Below are 19,074 nucleotides of genomic sequence, written 5' to 3'. Positions count from 1 at the left end.
TGTGACTATTGAAATACAATTATTTGTAACATGGCACTTAACAAAGATTTTTGCTTTGAATTTGATTACATTAGGAAAATAGTCATTTGAGAGAGAACCATCTGGTTAGAGCTAGGGCTTAGTGTAGTGGGGTGGCATGTTAAGATGCATCTGGACTTCGAAGCCAAGCATAATGATGGCAATGATGGGTGAACTATCTTTCATCACGCGATTTACTTTTGACCGGTCGTAGAGCAAGATTCTTAGTATGTGGAATATAATTGGTGATATCACTGACTAAGAAAGTGCAATTTGACACATTTGAATGACATTTTGGTGTACCGTAGCCTAATCTGAGTAGTAGGTGCATTTACTAGCTCTATGCTTTAATGAAATCGTTCTGCAATGATGATCAACAATATGCATATTTTGCTCTCCAAAATGAAATTGTGCAAATTGGGAGAATGGTAAAACCAAATTTGGTCCTCAACAATAGAAATATTTAGATTTGATTATGTTTTCTTACACCTACATGTATTACAAGAGAACATAAAGTCTTGTTCATATATGCTGGCAAGGCAAAATAGGTGAAGTGAACTTTAACTTTTCTCTATCTTACAACACACAGATAAGTGAGTATTATGTAGAACCTTTGTTGTACACAGTGACTTTTCTCCATCCACACTTACCATTCATTTACACATAAAAATAAAAATATTTTTTTTTTAAATTAAAAAAACGTCTGAACCATACATGAATGACCCTTAACTCCAGCATAATTCTATTTCACAGCACTGTACATTATTAAGGTATTTGACTTTCTTTTAGTATCCATGATCTTACATCATTTCTTTTCATCTCCAATTCCTTTGACAGAAATCAAATTCTTCCAAAATCAAATTATTTGATGGTGAGCTCATTAACCCTCTATTTTGCACGATGCGTGAACACAAAATGGCAATCAGTGAAATGGGCCCTGTCATTTGCAATGCATTTATGGAGTCAGTATGTTCCAGTAACAACTTCTCTGGGCTGCAATAAAGTGTTGCAGTTTGGTTTTAGGTTAATTTAAGGGTTAGGGTTAGGAATAGTGCTTGGTCTAGAGTTGAAATAAAAAATCTGGTAAGAGTAGGATATTGAGTAAGGACCAATTGTTGCTGGAGCTTGTATTGTAATGAGCCCAACTCATACAACTTGTTTTGCATATCACATAAAACTCTATAGGCTTCATTTACGTGCAGACATATTTTGGTTTATGTAAATTTTAAAGTTTAGTCAAACATTAAAACTATGGCAAGCTTGTAGTTTAAAACTTCAAATAACCATCGTTCTTGTCCCACATTACACCTCTATTGTTATTAGTGGATCGTTGTTCCAAACTTTAAGGTGTCGCTATTTAGCGTGACAGAATTCAAGTTTTGAGAAAAATTTATCTGAAGGAGAAAAAAAAATTGAAAAATTTATTTGCGAAAAGGGGTTTTATCAGCTTCTTTTGTAGGAAATATATTTAGGTGCAATACAAGGTCTATTTTAGTATATTTTTCTTATTGTAAGATGGCTGAGGCTTTGTTTTTATTGGCAATATATATCACTTTCAATCAAAATCCTGCCTGACCTTCAACCCCAAACCTTAAATCATCTTAGTTTGAATGATTAACCACACAGCATATCAACAGACCACAGTCACCATAGCAATTTCTCACATAACTTGTATCATACTGTAACTTTCACATGAATCAAACATTCAAATTTTGCAACCAGTTTTGCAATGCGTGAAAGTTTCTTTTGCAGAGAAAATTGCTCGTTTACAAGTTGTATACTCTCTTCCAATAAAAATGTATCAGTGCGCTTTACATGTTATTGCCCCGGTCTTCGGACTCAGGCTTACCCGCACACAGTGTATGCACATTCTCCACTTCCTGGGGAGCATTCCAGCTAGACATCATTTTTACAAGCGCACACTTGCTCATCTAACCTCATTAACTTTCGCATCCTACCGGGTACCCATTTAACACCTGGGTGGAGAGTAGCCAATGTGGATGAATGTCTTTCCATAGGACATTAGTGCCGCGGCGGGACTCGAAACCCCGTACCTTGAAATCTGCAGTCAGGCGACTTATCCACTAGACCACAACACCTCCGCATGATCTTTGATCTTTACGATCTTTATAGTTGCACTTCCTCATTTCAATGATGGAAACAAGTGGGGTATACCATGCGCAACACAACAAAATAAAGCTTGCTGCTACAGTATAGATCATCATCCTTTGCCCTTTCGTACATCATTCCGTATGATTCTTTCATAGTTGGTAGATAATAAATACAGTCAATGTTTTGCAGTAACCAACTTACCATGATCGTATAAAGTCTTGTTCACATAATGCTGCAGTAAACTGATAGGGCACAATATGCACTATGTCTTAAAACACAGAGATTAGTGAGGATCCTTCTAAACACTTGTTGCATGAAACTCCCTTTTTTTCTATTTCCCCAATCGGTATTCATTCATACATTTAAAACAAAATTGCTGAGGTTGACTGTGGCTTAAAATGTGATTGCACACATGCCTATAGAGCTCCAGCTAATTGTCTTGTTTATACGGTCGTCTAGAAATCTTCAGTCCAAGAAGAAGATATTTGAGAAATGACTACTGCATAACCTCTTCACCTCCTCTGTAATGTAGAGCAAAACAAAACAAGACCAAATGATTAGGGCGTATCAACATGTGAAAACATATATTGAGTGATTTCAAGTTGGGTGTTTAGGGCTGGTGTTAGTGTTTAATAAACACTAACACCAGCTCTAAACACCGAAATGGAAATCAGCTGATGTAAAGGCTTTGACCTCTGAATATCGTCAGCTTCGGGTAACTAGTGTTATCGATTTTGCAAAAATGCAAAATTGTCGTCTGCTGAATACTTTGTGGCTGGTGTTAATATTTTATGTACAAATGTCCTATTCACTAACACTAGCCCCTAGGGAATAAGCAAATGTTGATTTCCAGTTTGGTGTTAGTGTTAAGGTATCGATATTGATATCGGTATCAGGCTCTTAATTACATCAGCAAATTTTTAGCTTGATTTAAGAGCTCTTGACTGGTCTAAACACTAACACTAACACCCAACTTGAAATCACTCAATGTACTTATTTAGCACTTTGTAAAATTTCACAACTATGAAACCAGTGCATCATTTCCTATGTGTTATGAGCTATACAAGAACGTTCAAATATTATTTAAACGTTAAAAATTATGTTAAAATATTCATTTAGTCCTGTGTCATGCAGCCTGTTATCCATAATAAGTTAAAATAAAGTGTGAGCTGATATTTATTTGCACATGCACTTCTTTATAGTTTATAGATTACAGTTTTAGTTTTTCATTTTATGATGAGGGATATAAATCAAATAAACCATGCACTGATTTTGATGCACCAGTGAATTATGGATCTTCACTGACTTCAATGACAGTGCTATGCTTGTCACCTCGGTGAATTCATAATGTCAACAGGAACCTGTCAGTGCACAGTGTATGTAATGATTTTAAGCTACTGAACTTATGTGCATACAATTGGCTTTAAAAAAAAAATCCATTTAATATAGAACTGTAAAACAGAGCCCTGTTAGCACAAAGAAAACTGAAATGAAAATTCCTCAACAGATTTGCCCAAACAATCTTGATGTCTGTCCATAAGTTCTAATGAAAGCAGTTTAGTATACCATAATTATCATTTTGTAAATGAATAGAGTATATATATGCACAGACAAAAAGTAAAGTCAATATCCTTATTTCCTCCTATCATTTGAATCTCTACAATCATTAATCCATATAACGTACATGTAATACATTTGCATGAAATCAGCCTGTGGAAACACACTCTTCCCCTAAGATGTAATGGTCTATTAATTTTAGTGAATTTTGCTCATCAAAAGATTTACTTACCATTGATTTCTATAAGGTTAGAATTCTTCTGGTTGATGACTACATAGAACTCCCTCTGGTCTGACTTCTTACCCACAACCCAACAGTCTGACATTGTCCTCATTAGTGTCTCACCTGCATCATCTGACCTAGGGTCAAATATCAGTTTAAATAATATCATATTATATCTTATTTGATACAAATGGATATTTATTACAAATGTTTGGTCCCTTATTGGAGATATTGAGAAGGGTACTGACTCAATATCATTTGCAATTCCATCTATACAGTATATACATATTGCCTGCATCATGACCTCAGGTCAAAAGGTCTAAGGTCAAAATATTATCATGGCAGTTGATGACTGTTGCATGAACATCTAGCTTCCAACATCACATGTATTTGGAAGTTAATGGAATACATGGTAAGAAGGATTCTAACTTCACAATTGTTATGAATTTTCTTTTCAGCATTTTGCTTGCAAGATCTGGTTTAAAGGCTATAGGTCACAGGTCATCACATCAAATTTGATGAATGGAAGAGTAATCAAGCCATATTTAATGTACTATAGAAACAGAATAAAAATAGTTTCCAAAAACCAAGATCAGCTTATAATGACCAATTACATCTCAAGTTTCCAAATCAAGATGAAGTTAAAGAATAATTTACATTATGGTTTAGTAAACACAGATTTTGACAAAAAAGGTGCAATTTTTCATCTCTTGTTACCCTATAATAATAGCACATTTCAACATTTTGTTGTTTCCCAAAAATCCAGCTCTCATGTTGACAATATCTTTGACCAGGATGTAACGTTGTCTCTTTGAAGCTAAAAGGGCGTTATCTCATATATATATATTAACTCAAAGTTTACACCCTTCAGGTTCCAAACAGAGAATGTATGAGTTCAATTTATGATATTGGTACATTTGAAGTTTGGAAGAATTTGTGATTTCATACTCTCCTAACCAGGATGTAATATGTGAGAGTACAATGTCCATGTGTGATATATTTGGCAGTGGTGGGTAAATAATAATACTTCATAGTTCACTTCACACATCCTCAATGCTGAAATTTAGAACAATATTCTCATTTCAGACTGTTTTAACCAGGATGTATTATGGTACAGTACAATGTCCATGTATGACATTGGATGGTGGTGAGCAATATTCCATAGTTCACTTCACATATTGTGTCAATGTTGACAAGGTCATTCCAATTTGGGAAAAACCCTTTCTTATTATTATGATGTACGTAAGCAAATTTTCTGAGAACTATGTTCCAAATAGCTGACGACCCTACAAAAAAACAAGAAGTAATTCCTTCTCATGCTTGGTCAGCATGAATTAGGTTCTGTTGTCACAGCCAACTAGAATTTACAATCAATAATGTGATCAAGAAACAAGGAATGTGGTCTTTAGAGAGAGAGAGAGAGAGGGAGAGAGAGAGGGAGAGAGAGAGAGAGAGATAAAGGGAGGGAAGGGATATAGAGAGAAAGAGATGGTATTTAGAGAGTCAGAGAGAGAGAGAGAGAGAGAGAGAGAGAGAGGGAGAGAGAGAGTAAGAAAGGAGGAAGAGAGAAAGAGAGAGAAAGAGAGAGAGGATAAGGAAGAAGTTTAAACCTACTTTTCAAAGTCTGCATTGATGTCTGCTATTAGCCTTAGAGTCTCTGGGTTGATGTTGGATGCCAGCGTCTTGCGATCATGGACGGTCGTCTTCTGAGCTAGGTTCATCTGATTGAAATAGACGAATTTGAACTCTTGACCTGAGGAACTGAAAGCATTAAACAAAAAGGGTTTCTTTGAGATGAATGGGGAAAAGACCCTTAAATATGGTTCATTATAAATTATGTAATATAAAAACATCGCAAAAGTCACCATTATCTTCCTTTTTCGAATCAAATTTCTTCATTTCAACATTCAAGAGAATTAATACATTTCCACTTAAAGAGAAGGTTGAGTTCTGGGAAGAGGTGAAAAATAATTTGTGAGCATTACTCATTCTTATTATGCAAGTGTGGAAGAACATCAGTTAAGACATGTTCCCTGAAAAGCATGGCTCTTCAAATGCCTTCATATTCTAAATATGCATGTAACATCATAAAAATCGGGGGCCGGCTTTTTACGCCACGTGTACGTGTAGTCCCATATACATCTTTCTGTGCAAGTGTTTGTAACTTTACCAAGATTTGGCCAAATTTCTTATCATTTTGATGATTCCAGAACCTTGCAATACACACAAATTCTTATATGCTAGATGATCAACCTTTTCTGGTCGGTTCCACACCGTTTCTTTCACAAAGCAATCGCATGACCAGAACTCAACTTCATCTTTAAAAGTAGAATGTAATTTACATTAACATAACTAAGAATAAGGAATGTATTAATAGCAAGTAAAATAATAAGCAGCTTAATTACCATTATCATCATCATCATCAATTATCATCATCATCAACGTCAACATCATCATCATTGTCATCATCACTGCAATCATTATCACTATCTCCATCTTCATCACCATCATCATAATCATCATCTTCATCGTCATCCTTGTGGAAACTATCACCATAACAACTATTACCTTGTTCTCCTATTTGCATACTGTTCTCCTACATCCGATGCTAGACTGCTGAGTTGAGGTCCTAGAAAGCTATCTACATTCTGATACCATTCATGACTGGGAAGCTGTGAACCTACAAGAATTAATCAGTAAATACAAAGCAAAATATTCATACTTAACTTTCATGGTGCCATCAAGTTAACATAAATTTCACTTTTCTGCATAGACTTCACCCTTTTTTGTTGCATGCATGTATCGCATTTGATGCTAGGAATTTCAAAGAGGAAAATAAGCATTAAAACTGTTAAATTGGCAACATGTTGAGAGGTCCAAAATCATTTTGTTGATAAAAACTGCCCATTTTCTCAACTTTCAACTAAGTTCCTCCCCATGTATTTGTTTTTCAGAGACATTAGTTTATTACAAAACTGTAGCAATAAATGAGAAAAAGAATATTTCCTGCCAATTTGAATTTAAAAAAAAAATTCAATTAAGCCCTTAGAAAAACTCCTTTCCTAAAAAGATTAAAACAACACTAAATGTTTAATTCTCTATTTGATATGGATTGATTCCTGAGACTGGCACATTGTTAGAATTGTAATAATTTTGTCCAGATACTCGGTATGTATGACAAAAGTCAACTGTGGCAGTGGAGTGTTGTTCCATTAGTCAACAAAAGCTAGGAGGGAGTTAATATTATGTGAAAGTTTTATGTCATGAAGGCTCAAGTTTGACAGCATCAGTTGGTGTACTCACCTTCAACCATCAGACATATTGTAGCACTCATTGCCTGAGAACAAAGAAATCAAACAAAGCATATTCAATTCAATGTATTTATCTGTCCAATGTACGCTCAACATTCATATGTGTTTCGCTCACATGTGAAAAGAAAAGGCTCAGGCACATCTAGTTTACATGGAACAGAAATAGGATACAAAACATGGGATACATTCCGTTCTGGTGATGACAAAGTAATAACTATACATAATATTGTAATATAAAGTTGTGTAATTAAGCTGTATTTATGCATATTCATATGTACATATATATATATATACATTTATTCATTAATTTTCACTGACAGCATAAAGAGAAAATTCTTCAGCAAGATCAGAAAAATCTTTATATGCCGGAAGGATATTACTACTGATACATTATGATAATCAATTTGTTTTCGACATACATGTACTGTATGCAATATACTAGTCTTGAGATACTGTTTGCAGTGTATCAAGTGTCACTGAAAGCTATGAAGAATGAACATGAGAGAGAGAGAGAGAGAGAGAGAGAGGGGGGGGGGTGTACCTACCCTATATACAATAAGGAATAGCTCTTCTATATGGTCATCTTTTGTAATGTGAAGTTTAGGAACCTTGCTCTCTGATGACGTTGGATCTGATAGATTCTGAGGACCCATTACAAACCTGGCGTAAGCAAACAAACAGCACATTATATTCTACACTTTTTCTATGCTTGTATGTACATGGAAATACATTTAAATATCGCATGATACGATGTTATCATTGCTTAAAGACAAACCAAGGTGTATAGAGTGATATTTTCTACAAATGCTATAAAAGCAATAAATTGTGTAGGATCAATTTTTAGACTAAGTGTCATGAAAGTATAAACAGAGATATATGTATATTTTGCTCTGCTTGTCTTATACCTGTAATCCTATTCAAAATGGTATAAGCATTTGCAAATTTATAACATAATCAAATTTCAGATGTACCAAAATGGTTGCAGAAGATGATGACTTACTATAACAATCATTATTACAAAGATCTAAATAGTTTGGGTACCTTGCAGTTGGTCTAAAAACAGAAGGTCATGGACCATATATACCTGGTTCCAATAATATCATCACATTCAAATATTGACATAAGGGCCATTCCACTTCAACTATGATGATGATAAATCATTCCCAAATCCCTCATCTGCTGTTTACATGGAACATGAACACCGGGTGGACCATTTTCGTAATGTAATCAAATTGATGCACAAATATTTGTTACAAATTATTTCATTCACCTGTTACAAATAAATATATTTCAATAGTCACAATGCAAATTGCTTACATACATTGTTGCTAGGTAGGACAAACATTATGGCTTGTATCACCTAACAATACGTATGTATGCAATTTGCATTCTGACTATTAAATATATTTATTTGTAACAGGTGAATGAAATAATATGTAACAAATATTTGTGCATTAAATTTGAATACAAATATAGCCAATTGTAAATTGTTGTTATAGGTCCCACCTTAAATGAACCTACAGGTATTTGATGGATTTATATTCTCAGTGAGATGGCTCCAAAACAATTTTATTGGGACAGATCTCAATGATAATATCTGTGAGCCAAAAATGTCACTCCTTTGATGTAACAACTAAATTATTCATACCCCTACCAAATTTAAAGTTTATTTTTTATTTTTTTGTAACTCAAGAATGAAATGTGGACTGATTGCATTAGGGCCTTTGTTGAATACTTTTTAGATGTAAGCTTTACTACGTCACATTCTCAACAAAAATAAATTGGGACAAATAAATTGTTTACATATTTAAAAAAAATGCAAAACTTGGTAAGGCTATGAATAATTTAGCTTTACATGTAACATCAGTTCAGAAGAAGCCACAACAGCAGTGTCCAAACACCAATTATTTTTAAGTAAGCAAAATCTTCAGATGGGACCATTTTTATTGTCATCGTTATAGGTGTGTGATACATGGATACAGATTATGATTATGATTATGATTGAGGTGGGACTGGTTCTTAATGATTCAATGTGAAGCATGCTTACTTTCCATAGTGATTAGCAGAGGATGACTTTGGAGTTTCCTTCAGCTGTCGGAATTTTAAGAGAAAAAAAATAATGTAAAAATTAGTATGCAAATGTTTGCAAGTGCATTAGTGAATATGCACTGTTTGCAGGTTAAGTCACAACCAGATATTGAATGAGATTTGTCGAGTTCATTATCCAGATCATTGTGACTAAACCAAGTATATCTTTAATACCAACGTGTATCTCTTCATCACATTTACATACATGCCAACATTTGAAAATCAGAAATCTGTACAAATTATGCTATTTAAAAAAAAAAGAGGAACAATCCTAACTCTCCTATTCAATACTACAGACAAATTTGTAAAGGAAGAGGAACACCTGCATTAAAATGATAATTATCTTCTCCAAAAAGAGGAATGTTCCTCTTTAATCTGAACAGTTGGCATGTATGCATTTAGCTGTGGGTTATCGCTTTTTGATGGGGACTTCTTTGTACAGTAAGCATGGTAGGAGAAACTGATGCATGTTTACATGATTACATCATTTGACTAATTAGATTTCCTACATTCTTGAACCCACTTTATACACTTTGTATAGGACGCTCATTCCATTTTGTAAAGTAATGAACATTGAGAATTGGAAAATTCAGCATAGAAAAAATTTAACTTTGCAAGGTCCTGGGATACATTTGAGTTGATTTTAACTCTTTATCATCAAAAACTAGTGTATTGCCTTTAGGTGACTTTTAGTGACAACTACTGAATATATTGGGCACAATAGTCTATGCCTGATATAACTCACCTCTGTATCTAAGGAGGACGGAAAGTGACCGTTTGTGAGGTATTTATAAAGCACTCTCATGTCATCTTGCTCTAAACCACTCCTAAAACGAATTAAGGATTACAACAAAAATGAGAATTAGGACTCACATTGCATACCACATATTAGAGTGCAATGTTGAGATTATAACCTGAATTAGAAACCACCTTTATACAAAGACCACCGAACTATAAATATTACATTTTAAAATCCCCATTGAACAATGTTTCTTATAGACATTTGTATTAATACCTGCCAGTAAATACCACTTGTCTCTCTTCAACAGTCTTCAGTGTAGGCCTCAATGAAAATTTGTATTTTGTTGGCAATTTTAATGAATATAATTCAAATCAAATCTTGAAATTGGCAGTATGTCTTCAAACAGTCAAATTTCATCTTGTTTTAAAATGGCATAAAATCGCTTCTACGTGTTGTTAGATAGGACAAGCCATAACATTTGTTCTACCTAGCAACAATTAATGTAGGCAATTCGCATTCTGACTATGAAGATATAATGATTCGTAACAGGGGAATTAAATAACTTGTAACATGGCAATCAACAGAGATTTATGCGTTGAATGTGATTCCATTGCGAAAATGCTTTATTGCCCCAAACCACCATAAATACAAGTTTGCCAACATCCCATTGAAACGCATGTTAATTTCAAAACACTCAGGGATGTTGGCAAACTTGTACTTATGACCGCTCCATGAAACAATACCTACATGTAGGTTCTGCAGATGATATGTGGACATGAACTAATCCCTAAACACTGAATATGTTGCTTACCATACTAATTGGTTATTGTAGAGGAATGCTGTGTATTTGATGGGTGTGAAGGAAGCTTCGACTAGATTGATAAAGCACTGGATGCGTAGATAGGTGTTCTTGTCTAACGGTAGGAATTGGATTCCGTTGTGAACCTCTAGAATGTCGCTGGTTGATAACCTCAGGTTGGAAAGATACTGAGAGATCAAATCAAATCAATTGAATTCAGTTTAATTACCACATATGAAATTATGCAGACTAACAGTCTCAATGTACAATAAAAAGCACCGGATGCATATACATGTACAGGCTGTTGTACACAGGTAGAAACTGAATCCGATTCTGAATCTCTAGGATGTCACCGCTTGATAGTCTCAGGTTTAATATAAAAAGATACTGCAAAATTACATAATTTCATTATTATTAAAAATAATATACTACAAATATAAAGGCTGTAAACTATTATGGTATTAATCCTAGGACAGAAACACTGAGCATAAAGAAATATAAAGTAAGCAATACAGTCCTAGTACTTTATCATCTTCAGTTTTAATAAGCTAAACTTAACTAAATGTTAGCAATTTTCACAAATTTTGAATTGAAAACTACACTGATTTTGGAATTTGTCAGTTGTAGTATCAGAGCAGTGAGACTTCATAACTGCATTGCATAGGTCCTAGCTGCCAGAAACCGACAGAGTTAGGCAAGGCTAAAGGCTTTACGAAATAGTGTTTTAGTGTCAAAATAGAGTCCTCCCCTCAAGACAGCATTCTACTGGTACTGCTTCTAATAGTGATAGGGCAACATAAAAGACATACAGCGCAAGGGACAGATGGGCAGGAGAAGAAATAATAGAGAGAGGGCAAGAAAGAAAGAGAATGAGTGAGGGAGTGAGACAGAGAGAGAGAGAGGGAGACAGAGAGAGAGAGGAGAGAAATGCAAAGAAAGAGGAGCCAGAAAGAGAATGAGGGTTTGAGAGAGAGAGAGAGAGAGAGAGAGAGAGAGAGAGAGAGGAATGCAAAGAAAGGGGAGCAGGTACAGGTGTAAGCTGACACAGCTAATAAAAATATAAAACAGAGACAGACAAAGACACATATACTGTATGCCCACACAGATAAGAGATAAAGAAGAGAATTTGACCTTGACTTACTCTTGAGAAGAAGTGATTGAGTCTCTGTTTGAGATCCTCTACACCGTGTAGTCTCATGTTATCAGTGAAGGTACCCATGAACAACTAAGATGGGAAGAAAACAAAAGATGAAGTGAAATCATTCTTTCTTTGACATCAAAGAGTATTTCATAACGCTTCGCAATATTTTATTTCCAGAACTTCCCAATATATTCATGAAAAGGGACAACACACTCTTTTGGATTAATTGGATGTTTAATGCAAAATTAAAAGAAAACTGCAGAGTTATCAAAGATGGCTGTTTAATGCCTGTGGAATTGGAACAGAGACATACACAATACCAGTATGTGTTTGTCAAAAACAAAACATTTGTATTTTATTAACTACACTGTCCTTTGTATTAGGTTTAACAACCCTGCAGACGATTGCACTGGAAAAATTACCTCAAGGACACTTACATCCAGACAACTACAATCAGGACATCTACCCCCTAGGATAACTTATTCCTGAAGATAACCCCCCCCCCCCCCATTACTACACCTTGATCACAATACCTGCCAAAAAAAGGGTGAACAGACAATAACTAGCAAGGGGGGGGGGGGGGGGTCGGTTACTTACACAGGGACACTTGGGTTATTGTCCTAGGGGGTATTTGTCACGGGGGAGGGGGGGGGTGGCTTTGGTTCACTGTCCAGGGGGTAACAGTCTAGGGGACAGTTTTTCATCAACAGTTGTTCAATAATTATTCCTTTTGAACAACACATGACAAATTTTGTTGATGACAATCATACCAGCAAATTACATTCATGTACAAAATTTTTAATAAGATCAAAATGAAACAACACAAAATCACGTCCCCCACACTCACAGATCTCTCACACCAGCCATTGCCACTATACAACATGGCTACATAATACTCTAGATCACAAACATTCAATTACCTTGAATAACTGATAAGCATGTTTGAGCACTGCCAGATAGACACTGTCTTGTACATCATCTTCATGATATTCATGGTATGTCTTCCCATCTTTAGTCTTCTCTGTGAAGGGTATGGTTACTGTCTGCAGGAGATATAAAAAGGAAAGACTTTAAATAACACTAGCAAAGATGGGTTGTCCAATGCCTTTATTAGTTCAAGTCATTTTATTCGCTTAGGGTTCATTCACTAATCTTTGTCTGAAGACAGAGTATAGCTTTTTACCTCATCAAGAAAGGGGTGTCCGACCCCATTCAAATGTGGATTAGCCAAATGTTAACAAACCTTCTAGAAATCACATCAACTGAAACTATTTGTATCAATGTTTGACATGCCATTGGAACAACTAGTATGATTTGAATGTGTGAAATTATATTTCCCTTCATTGCCACAATTCAAATTTTACCTTAAAAAACAAAATAAATCCCACCTTTAATTCATGGAAATATATTTCCCCTACACTGCTTCCAAACTCTAAAACACACTCCCTCCTCATCAGAAAACATCACCACCAATAGAACAATTCAAGAGTTTACAGATATACCGTATCTATTCTGAAACCATTATGCGTCCATTGAAATCACTGTCAATACTTGTATTATGTTTTAACTTGAACATTGACCTAGGGATGGCATATCAACATGCATTATATCCAGTCAAACTATTAAATACAAGTATTTTACACCTTACCACTAGTACTCTATTGTCTTTAATTGTCATAGATACTGACCAAAATAACCCAGAAGTCTTCTTCAGGATGGAGGTATAGTTGTCTGGTTTTCTGCGTGTGCATGGAATGGCATGGTTTATCTGGATCAAAGGTCCTATAATAAAACGATAAAAGAGATTTATTACATGTATAAAGGGTTTTGAGCCAACCAAAACATATTGGCATATCTTGTGCTTTAAGCAACAGTATTACTAGATGACCTATAATATGCTATCCATAATATATGTTGAGTAGTACCCTAAGGGAGAATTTGCTCGGGAGAAACACAGAAATTAAAGATATTTTTGTACTGTACAAACAGGAAAGTTGTACAGGTCTAAATTCATGACCAAACTGCAAATTTGAGATTTAGGCAGATTTAGTGATTTCAAATTTCATAAATTTCTTATTATTGGTGTCATTTATTTCAAATTTTACCATACCGCTTCCCTTAATTCTCTGCTTTCATACAAATAAAACTAATTACAAAGGTTGTGTTACCTTTAAATAGTTAAGATATTCAAGGGCTACTTTTTGTAATGTTTATTCCAATTCATTTTCTGCAATGCAGATCAACCACTTTACATAGGTTTTTCTGGCACCTCCATACCATCTGTGCATGTTATTAAATGATGACTTTAGACACACACAAAATATAAGGAATTGCAATACCAGGTAAAACAAAATTAATTTTTACAATGAAATTTATTTTCTTACTCTGTAAACATGATGACTCCCATACACAGTCCTATATGTCTTGTTTGCATATCAACAGGAATGTTAGATGGGTGATAAAACATAATCTTCTTTTGCTCCTGGAAATCATAAAAGAGAATAACACAGACTGTTAATAAACTATATACAAAGTGACCACATACATGTAGATTCTAATGGAATAATGTTTAGGGAAATTTTTGTTAAAAATGGGACCCATGTTTAGGGATTTTTTGAGATAAAGTGACCCATTAGAGCAGCACACCCCCGTACAGTATGTCTCGAGTACCCCACCTGGGCAGCAACCATGCATGTGAACAGTTCATTAACATCTTTTATTGACTGGGCATTAGAAGGTATTATCCAAATCAAATGATTGGTTGAGAGCGTACACGTGACCAGGCATTTATTTTGCCTAACGCGTAATTTGGATAATGACCGGTCATCAGTAAAAAAATTATGTTAAATAACATCATTTTATAAAACAAATAAAACATAATCTTATAAAACAAATAATACACATCATTTTGTTCGGGAATTGGTAAAATTAAATTTCTCACACTCGGTACCTTCAAAACAGTCCAAACGCCCTCGGTTACCGCCTCGGGCGTGTTAGACTGTTCCGAAGGTACCATGTGTGGGTAATTCTTACTAATGCCCTCACTGCTGTGTATTACTTGTATACTAGTGAATAGTGATGACCAGTTGTGGTCATTAGCAATATATTTCATTACCATTCAGTTGATCATTTACATTTAACTTTGAATGTCAGCTGAAGATAAATGACATTTAAGATGAACTTGTCAAGAATTTTTCAATGGTAAAACTTGTATGGATAATTCTTACTAAAATCCTAATTGGTTTCATGTTTAATATACTCAGTAATAAATTGGAATGCCACTCATAACTTTATGGATTTATTTTGTAAAATGCTGTACAATTAAACTAGATACTATATCAGGGGTCACTAACCCTGTAAACGATCATCGGATCGGACGCTGATACCGATCCGATCACCCCTGATCGGGCTGCCATCTTGGATTATAGTGCATACCTACATTATAATCCAAGATGGCGGCCCGCATGTTTTGCCTCTGCTCTTAGACCAATATTATTAATTTCAGAGTCATGAAAAGGCACTAAATATCAACAAACATGGTCTACAACAACTCCAAATGACAAAATAATCCCAGCCATGAATTTTTTTTGAGCATTTGATAGCCAAAAACTTGAACATTTTCGTCATTACAAAAAAAAAAATACCTAGATCTAGATCTACATTATAATCCAAGATGGCGGCCCGCATGTTTTGCCTCTGCTCTTAGACCAATATTATTAATTTCAAAGTCATGAAAATAATAATAATAATAATAATAATAATAGCCTAATAGTCCACTCCAAATTTTATTAAACCGAAACGGAAATTCTTTTTGCCCAATTGATCGTGAGCCCGGCAGCCACTGAGCAGCGCCAGATCGATGTTGCTCTATCCCTTATTGTTGAACGCCAAACAAGGTAGCAACAACTCCCATCTTTTAACGTCTTTTGGTATGACGCGGCCGGGGTTCGAACCCACGACCTCCCGGTTGTGAGGCGGACGCTCTACTGACTGAGCCAACACTCCGGTGACTAAAGGCACTAGATATCAACAAACATGGTCTACAACAACTCCAAATGACAAAATAATCCCAGCCATGAATTTTTTTTGAGCATTTGATAGCCCAAACTTGAACATTTTCGTCATAAAAAAAAATCCAAAAAAAAAAAAAAAAAATCAGCCAATTTTTTTTGTCGCTCTTCCGATCCGATACCGATCAAAGGTTCAAGGGTGTCGCTCCGATCTTCCGATCCGATCAGAGCCCCAACTTACAGGGTTAGTGGTCACCCACTGCCATGAAATAATAATGTAATAGCCAGCGTTCTCATCAGTGCAGAGCATACTTTGTGCTTATTCAGAATTAAAATACCAAGGGTAAGGGTAAACTTTTTCTGACAAGGGTATCAAGCCATCAACACTATAGTTGTCTTAAAGAAGAGGCTGCGTTCTGGCAAAGGTGCACAAGTTACATGTGCATACATGTCCATAATATCCCATAAAATATTTACCAATGTACTGTCTACATTTAAAGAAAGTAATGATAAACAGACGAAATGATATCTAGATCTATAATTCTATTAAATAATTGAATAGGTAAACGTTTTAGATTTCTGTTGTTGAATCTCCTTGTAAACACAAATTCAGCCAAGAAAGCTTGATCCATTCCTTACCATGTCATGCATACAGAAAACCCTGTAAATATTTGTGGGTGAGAAATTGAACGTGCAGGCATGTGTGAAGTTAGCGACTGTAATCTCAGATCCTCATTAATTTAAATACATGCAAGTAATTCACATTATGAATTGATGATGATCATTACGGTCGCTAACTTGGTCGCCAACCTGGCCTACTGTCGGTATGCACTTGTATTGTGCAGCTGTTTGCCGTGAAACCTGTGTAAAAATGTATAGGCCTAATGTCTTTGTTTTTATGAAAAATAGATTCTAGACTCCTCTAGGCCTAGGCCTACTCCAAAAAGATCAGAAAATTGACACGAAACAGGCAAGAAAGATAACAACTTAAATCATGACCATTATTTGAACAATTGTGGAAGATATAGATGATTTTTGGTGTGTTATAGTTGTGTATCTCCACGCCGGAGTCACGGATCCAAGTGGTCACAGTTGTGTACAAGCGCCTGAATTAATGGTTCTTAAAGGCCTTGTATTTTGTAAGCCGTACACAATTTGCAATAAATGGGACCACATTATACCGGTACGTTCTACAAATCACTCGAATTTAGACCCCTAAATTTGTCTTGATAAGGGCATTGACTGTACTTACCTCCCCTTCTTTGCATTTTATATTTGGATTGTAGATGAAGAAATTGGAAAGGTTTACTATACTCCTCTGTGTCGTCATTGTTCATGGGTAATTCGTACTAATACAAACAGATAATTGCTTTCTTTCTGTTTCATCCGTCAAGTCAGCTAGTCTTTTTCCAAGGGACCCGAGAATCGAATAGAAACAGCTTTATTTTAGATCGAGAACGAATTATTCAACATGACGAGTACAGTTTTAGAAGTTCTATAATGAAATTTAATAAAAATCTATATAAGACAAGGGCTGACTGAAATAGTAGAAATATCTTATAATTAAAAAGAAAAAAGTTTTAACGTAGAAAGAGAAGAGGAGGACTGCAGGTTTACTGAATCAAAGACTAGACACGCACAGAACTGAAAATACACGTATTATTTACAAAAAAATGTATGTCCACATAATGGGCGTGGACCCCGTGGATCGAAGGAAGAAAAAAATCAGTGTAAAAAAGTGAGATTTTATAATAAGCATTTTTTTGAATAAAAGAGAGTTATCCATGTAACTCACGGCAGGTGGTCATTTGCTTCGTCCTCGATTTCGGGATAGACTCACTGGCATTCGAGCCATAATAGCATGGAGTTCATATATGCTTTCTTCTTTGGCCAAAAGGACAAGAATTTTTCATTAATATTGTGGTGGGCCAGTAAATGAGTTGAAGATGACAAGTTCAAACATAAATGAAACACAAGAAGCTCGGAATTACAGTTGAAGTCCACTTTATTAAATATATATATCAGCCGAAGCTTCAATCGTTGCAAACGACGAGTATTATTATTATTTGAACATGGTAAATAAACTGCTTCTCTCAGAGGCTGGGCGGCCCTATTGATTGAAATTAGCAGCACATCCTACTGAACATGGTAAAGGAATGAAATAAAAACTCTCAAATAATATCTACTCTCAAATAATATGAACTAAAAACTCCCTTCAAAATCCCGCACCTCGCATTTAAATACTGCGGCACCCGATGAGGCTTAGATATTTATATAATATTGACTGGCCTTGAGGGGTATATCAGAAATATTGACCAAGCTCAGATCATATTGCCCCGAGTCGAAAGACGAGGGCAATATGGTCTTAGCGCGGTCAATATTTCTGATATCCCCCGAAAGTAAAGCCAGTCAATATTTTTATTGTTATCCAAATCAGACATCTAGAGCAAATACAGACATCCACCATGACAATCTCAAGAACTGAACAAACTTTGTCAAACCAACACTGTGCATCCAGTGCTTGACAAAATTTTCAATACACTACAAACAGTGTGTATTTGGTGTGATTATTACGTCACAATAGAGTGCGCGCAAAGTGCGCAGGTTCTCGTACGCATAATATTAATAGATGCGCAATGAAAATGCGAGACCGTTGAAAATACCAAGGTATATTTTCACTCGTCTCTACACGCAAAGTCAATACGCGCAGGGAGACCAAGGAAAATACAAAGAATATACCCCTCCGTTCCCACTGCTAGTGAAAACTAGGGCAATACGGTTTTGTAAATGACCAGCTCAGATGTCTGATACGGGTAATAATACATGATATTGCCAGCCAACCAGGAGGGCTCTTACGAAGCCAACCAATTGCAAAACGGGATATATCCAATTACCCTTTAGGTCATCCGACCAATTAATTGAGGAGTTATACCTTTAATTAATTATAACCAATGACAAGCATAATAGATGAGTGTTATCTGATCTAGTCACCGACAAAAATGGGAGGAGTCTATCTCTTCGCGAGAATGTCGCGTCCCCGGCAAAACAGTCTATTGTCTAACTTGTTATTGGA

General features: G+C 35.4%; 1 protein-coding gene across 1 annotated transcript; it reads right to left on the bottom strand.

The window, feature by feature from the left end:
• Positions 1 to 1,517: 1,517 nt before the first annotated feature.
• Positions 1,518 to 17,415, bottom strand: LOC587599 (vacuolar fusion protein CCZ1 homolog). The gene is made up of 14 exons (XM_030984479.1): positions 17,254 to 17,415; positions 14,376 to 14,473; positions 13,680 to 13,773; positions 12,912 to 13,034; positions 11,992 to 12,075; positions 10,863 to 11,038; positions 10,055 to 10,136; positions 9,269 to 9,312; positions 7,767 to 7,881; positions 7,214 to 7,247; positions 6,479 to 6,590; positions 5,525 to 5,671; positions 3,920 to 4,047; positions 1,518 to 2,651 (listed from the first exon to the last, which is right to left on the bottom strand). The coding sequence occupies exons 1-14, from the start codon at positions 17,329 to 17,331 to the stop codon at positions 2,596 to 2,598; spliced, it is 1,371 nt and encodes a 456-aa protein (XP_030840339.1). The 5' UTR covers positions 17,332 to 17,415; the 3' UTR covers positions 1,518 to 2,595.
• Positions 17,416 to 19,074: the final 1,659 nt, after the last annotated feature.

Source organism: Strongylocentrotus purpuratus, unplaced genomic scaffold (assembly GCF_000002235.5).
Source record: "Strongylocentrotus purpuratus isolate Spur 01 unplaced genomic scaffold, Spur_5.0 spur5_scaffold_14, whole genome shotgun sequence".
Taxonomy (NCBI): domain Eukaryota; kingdom Metazoa; phylum Echinodermata; class Echinoidea; order Camarodonta; family Strongylocentrotidae; genus Strongylocentrotus; species Strongylocentrotus purpuratus.
This window is presented reverse-complemented; position numbering and strand designations above follow the sequence as displayed.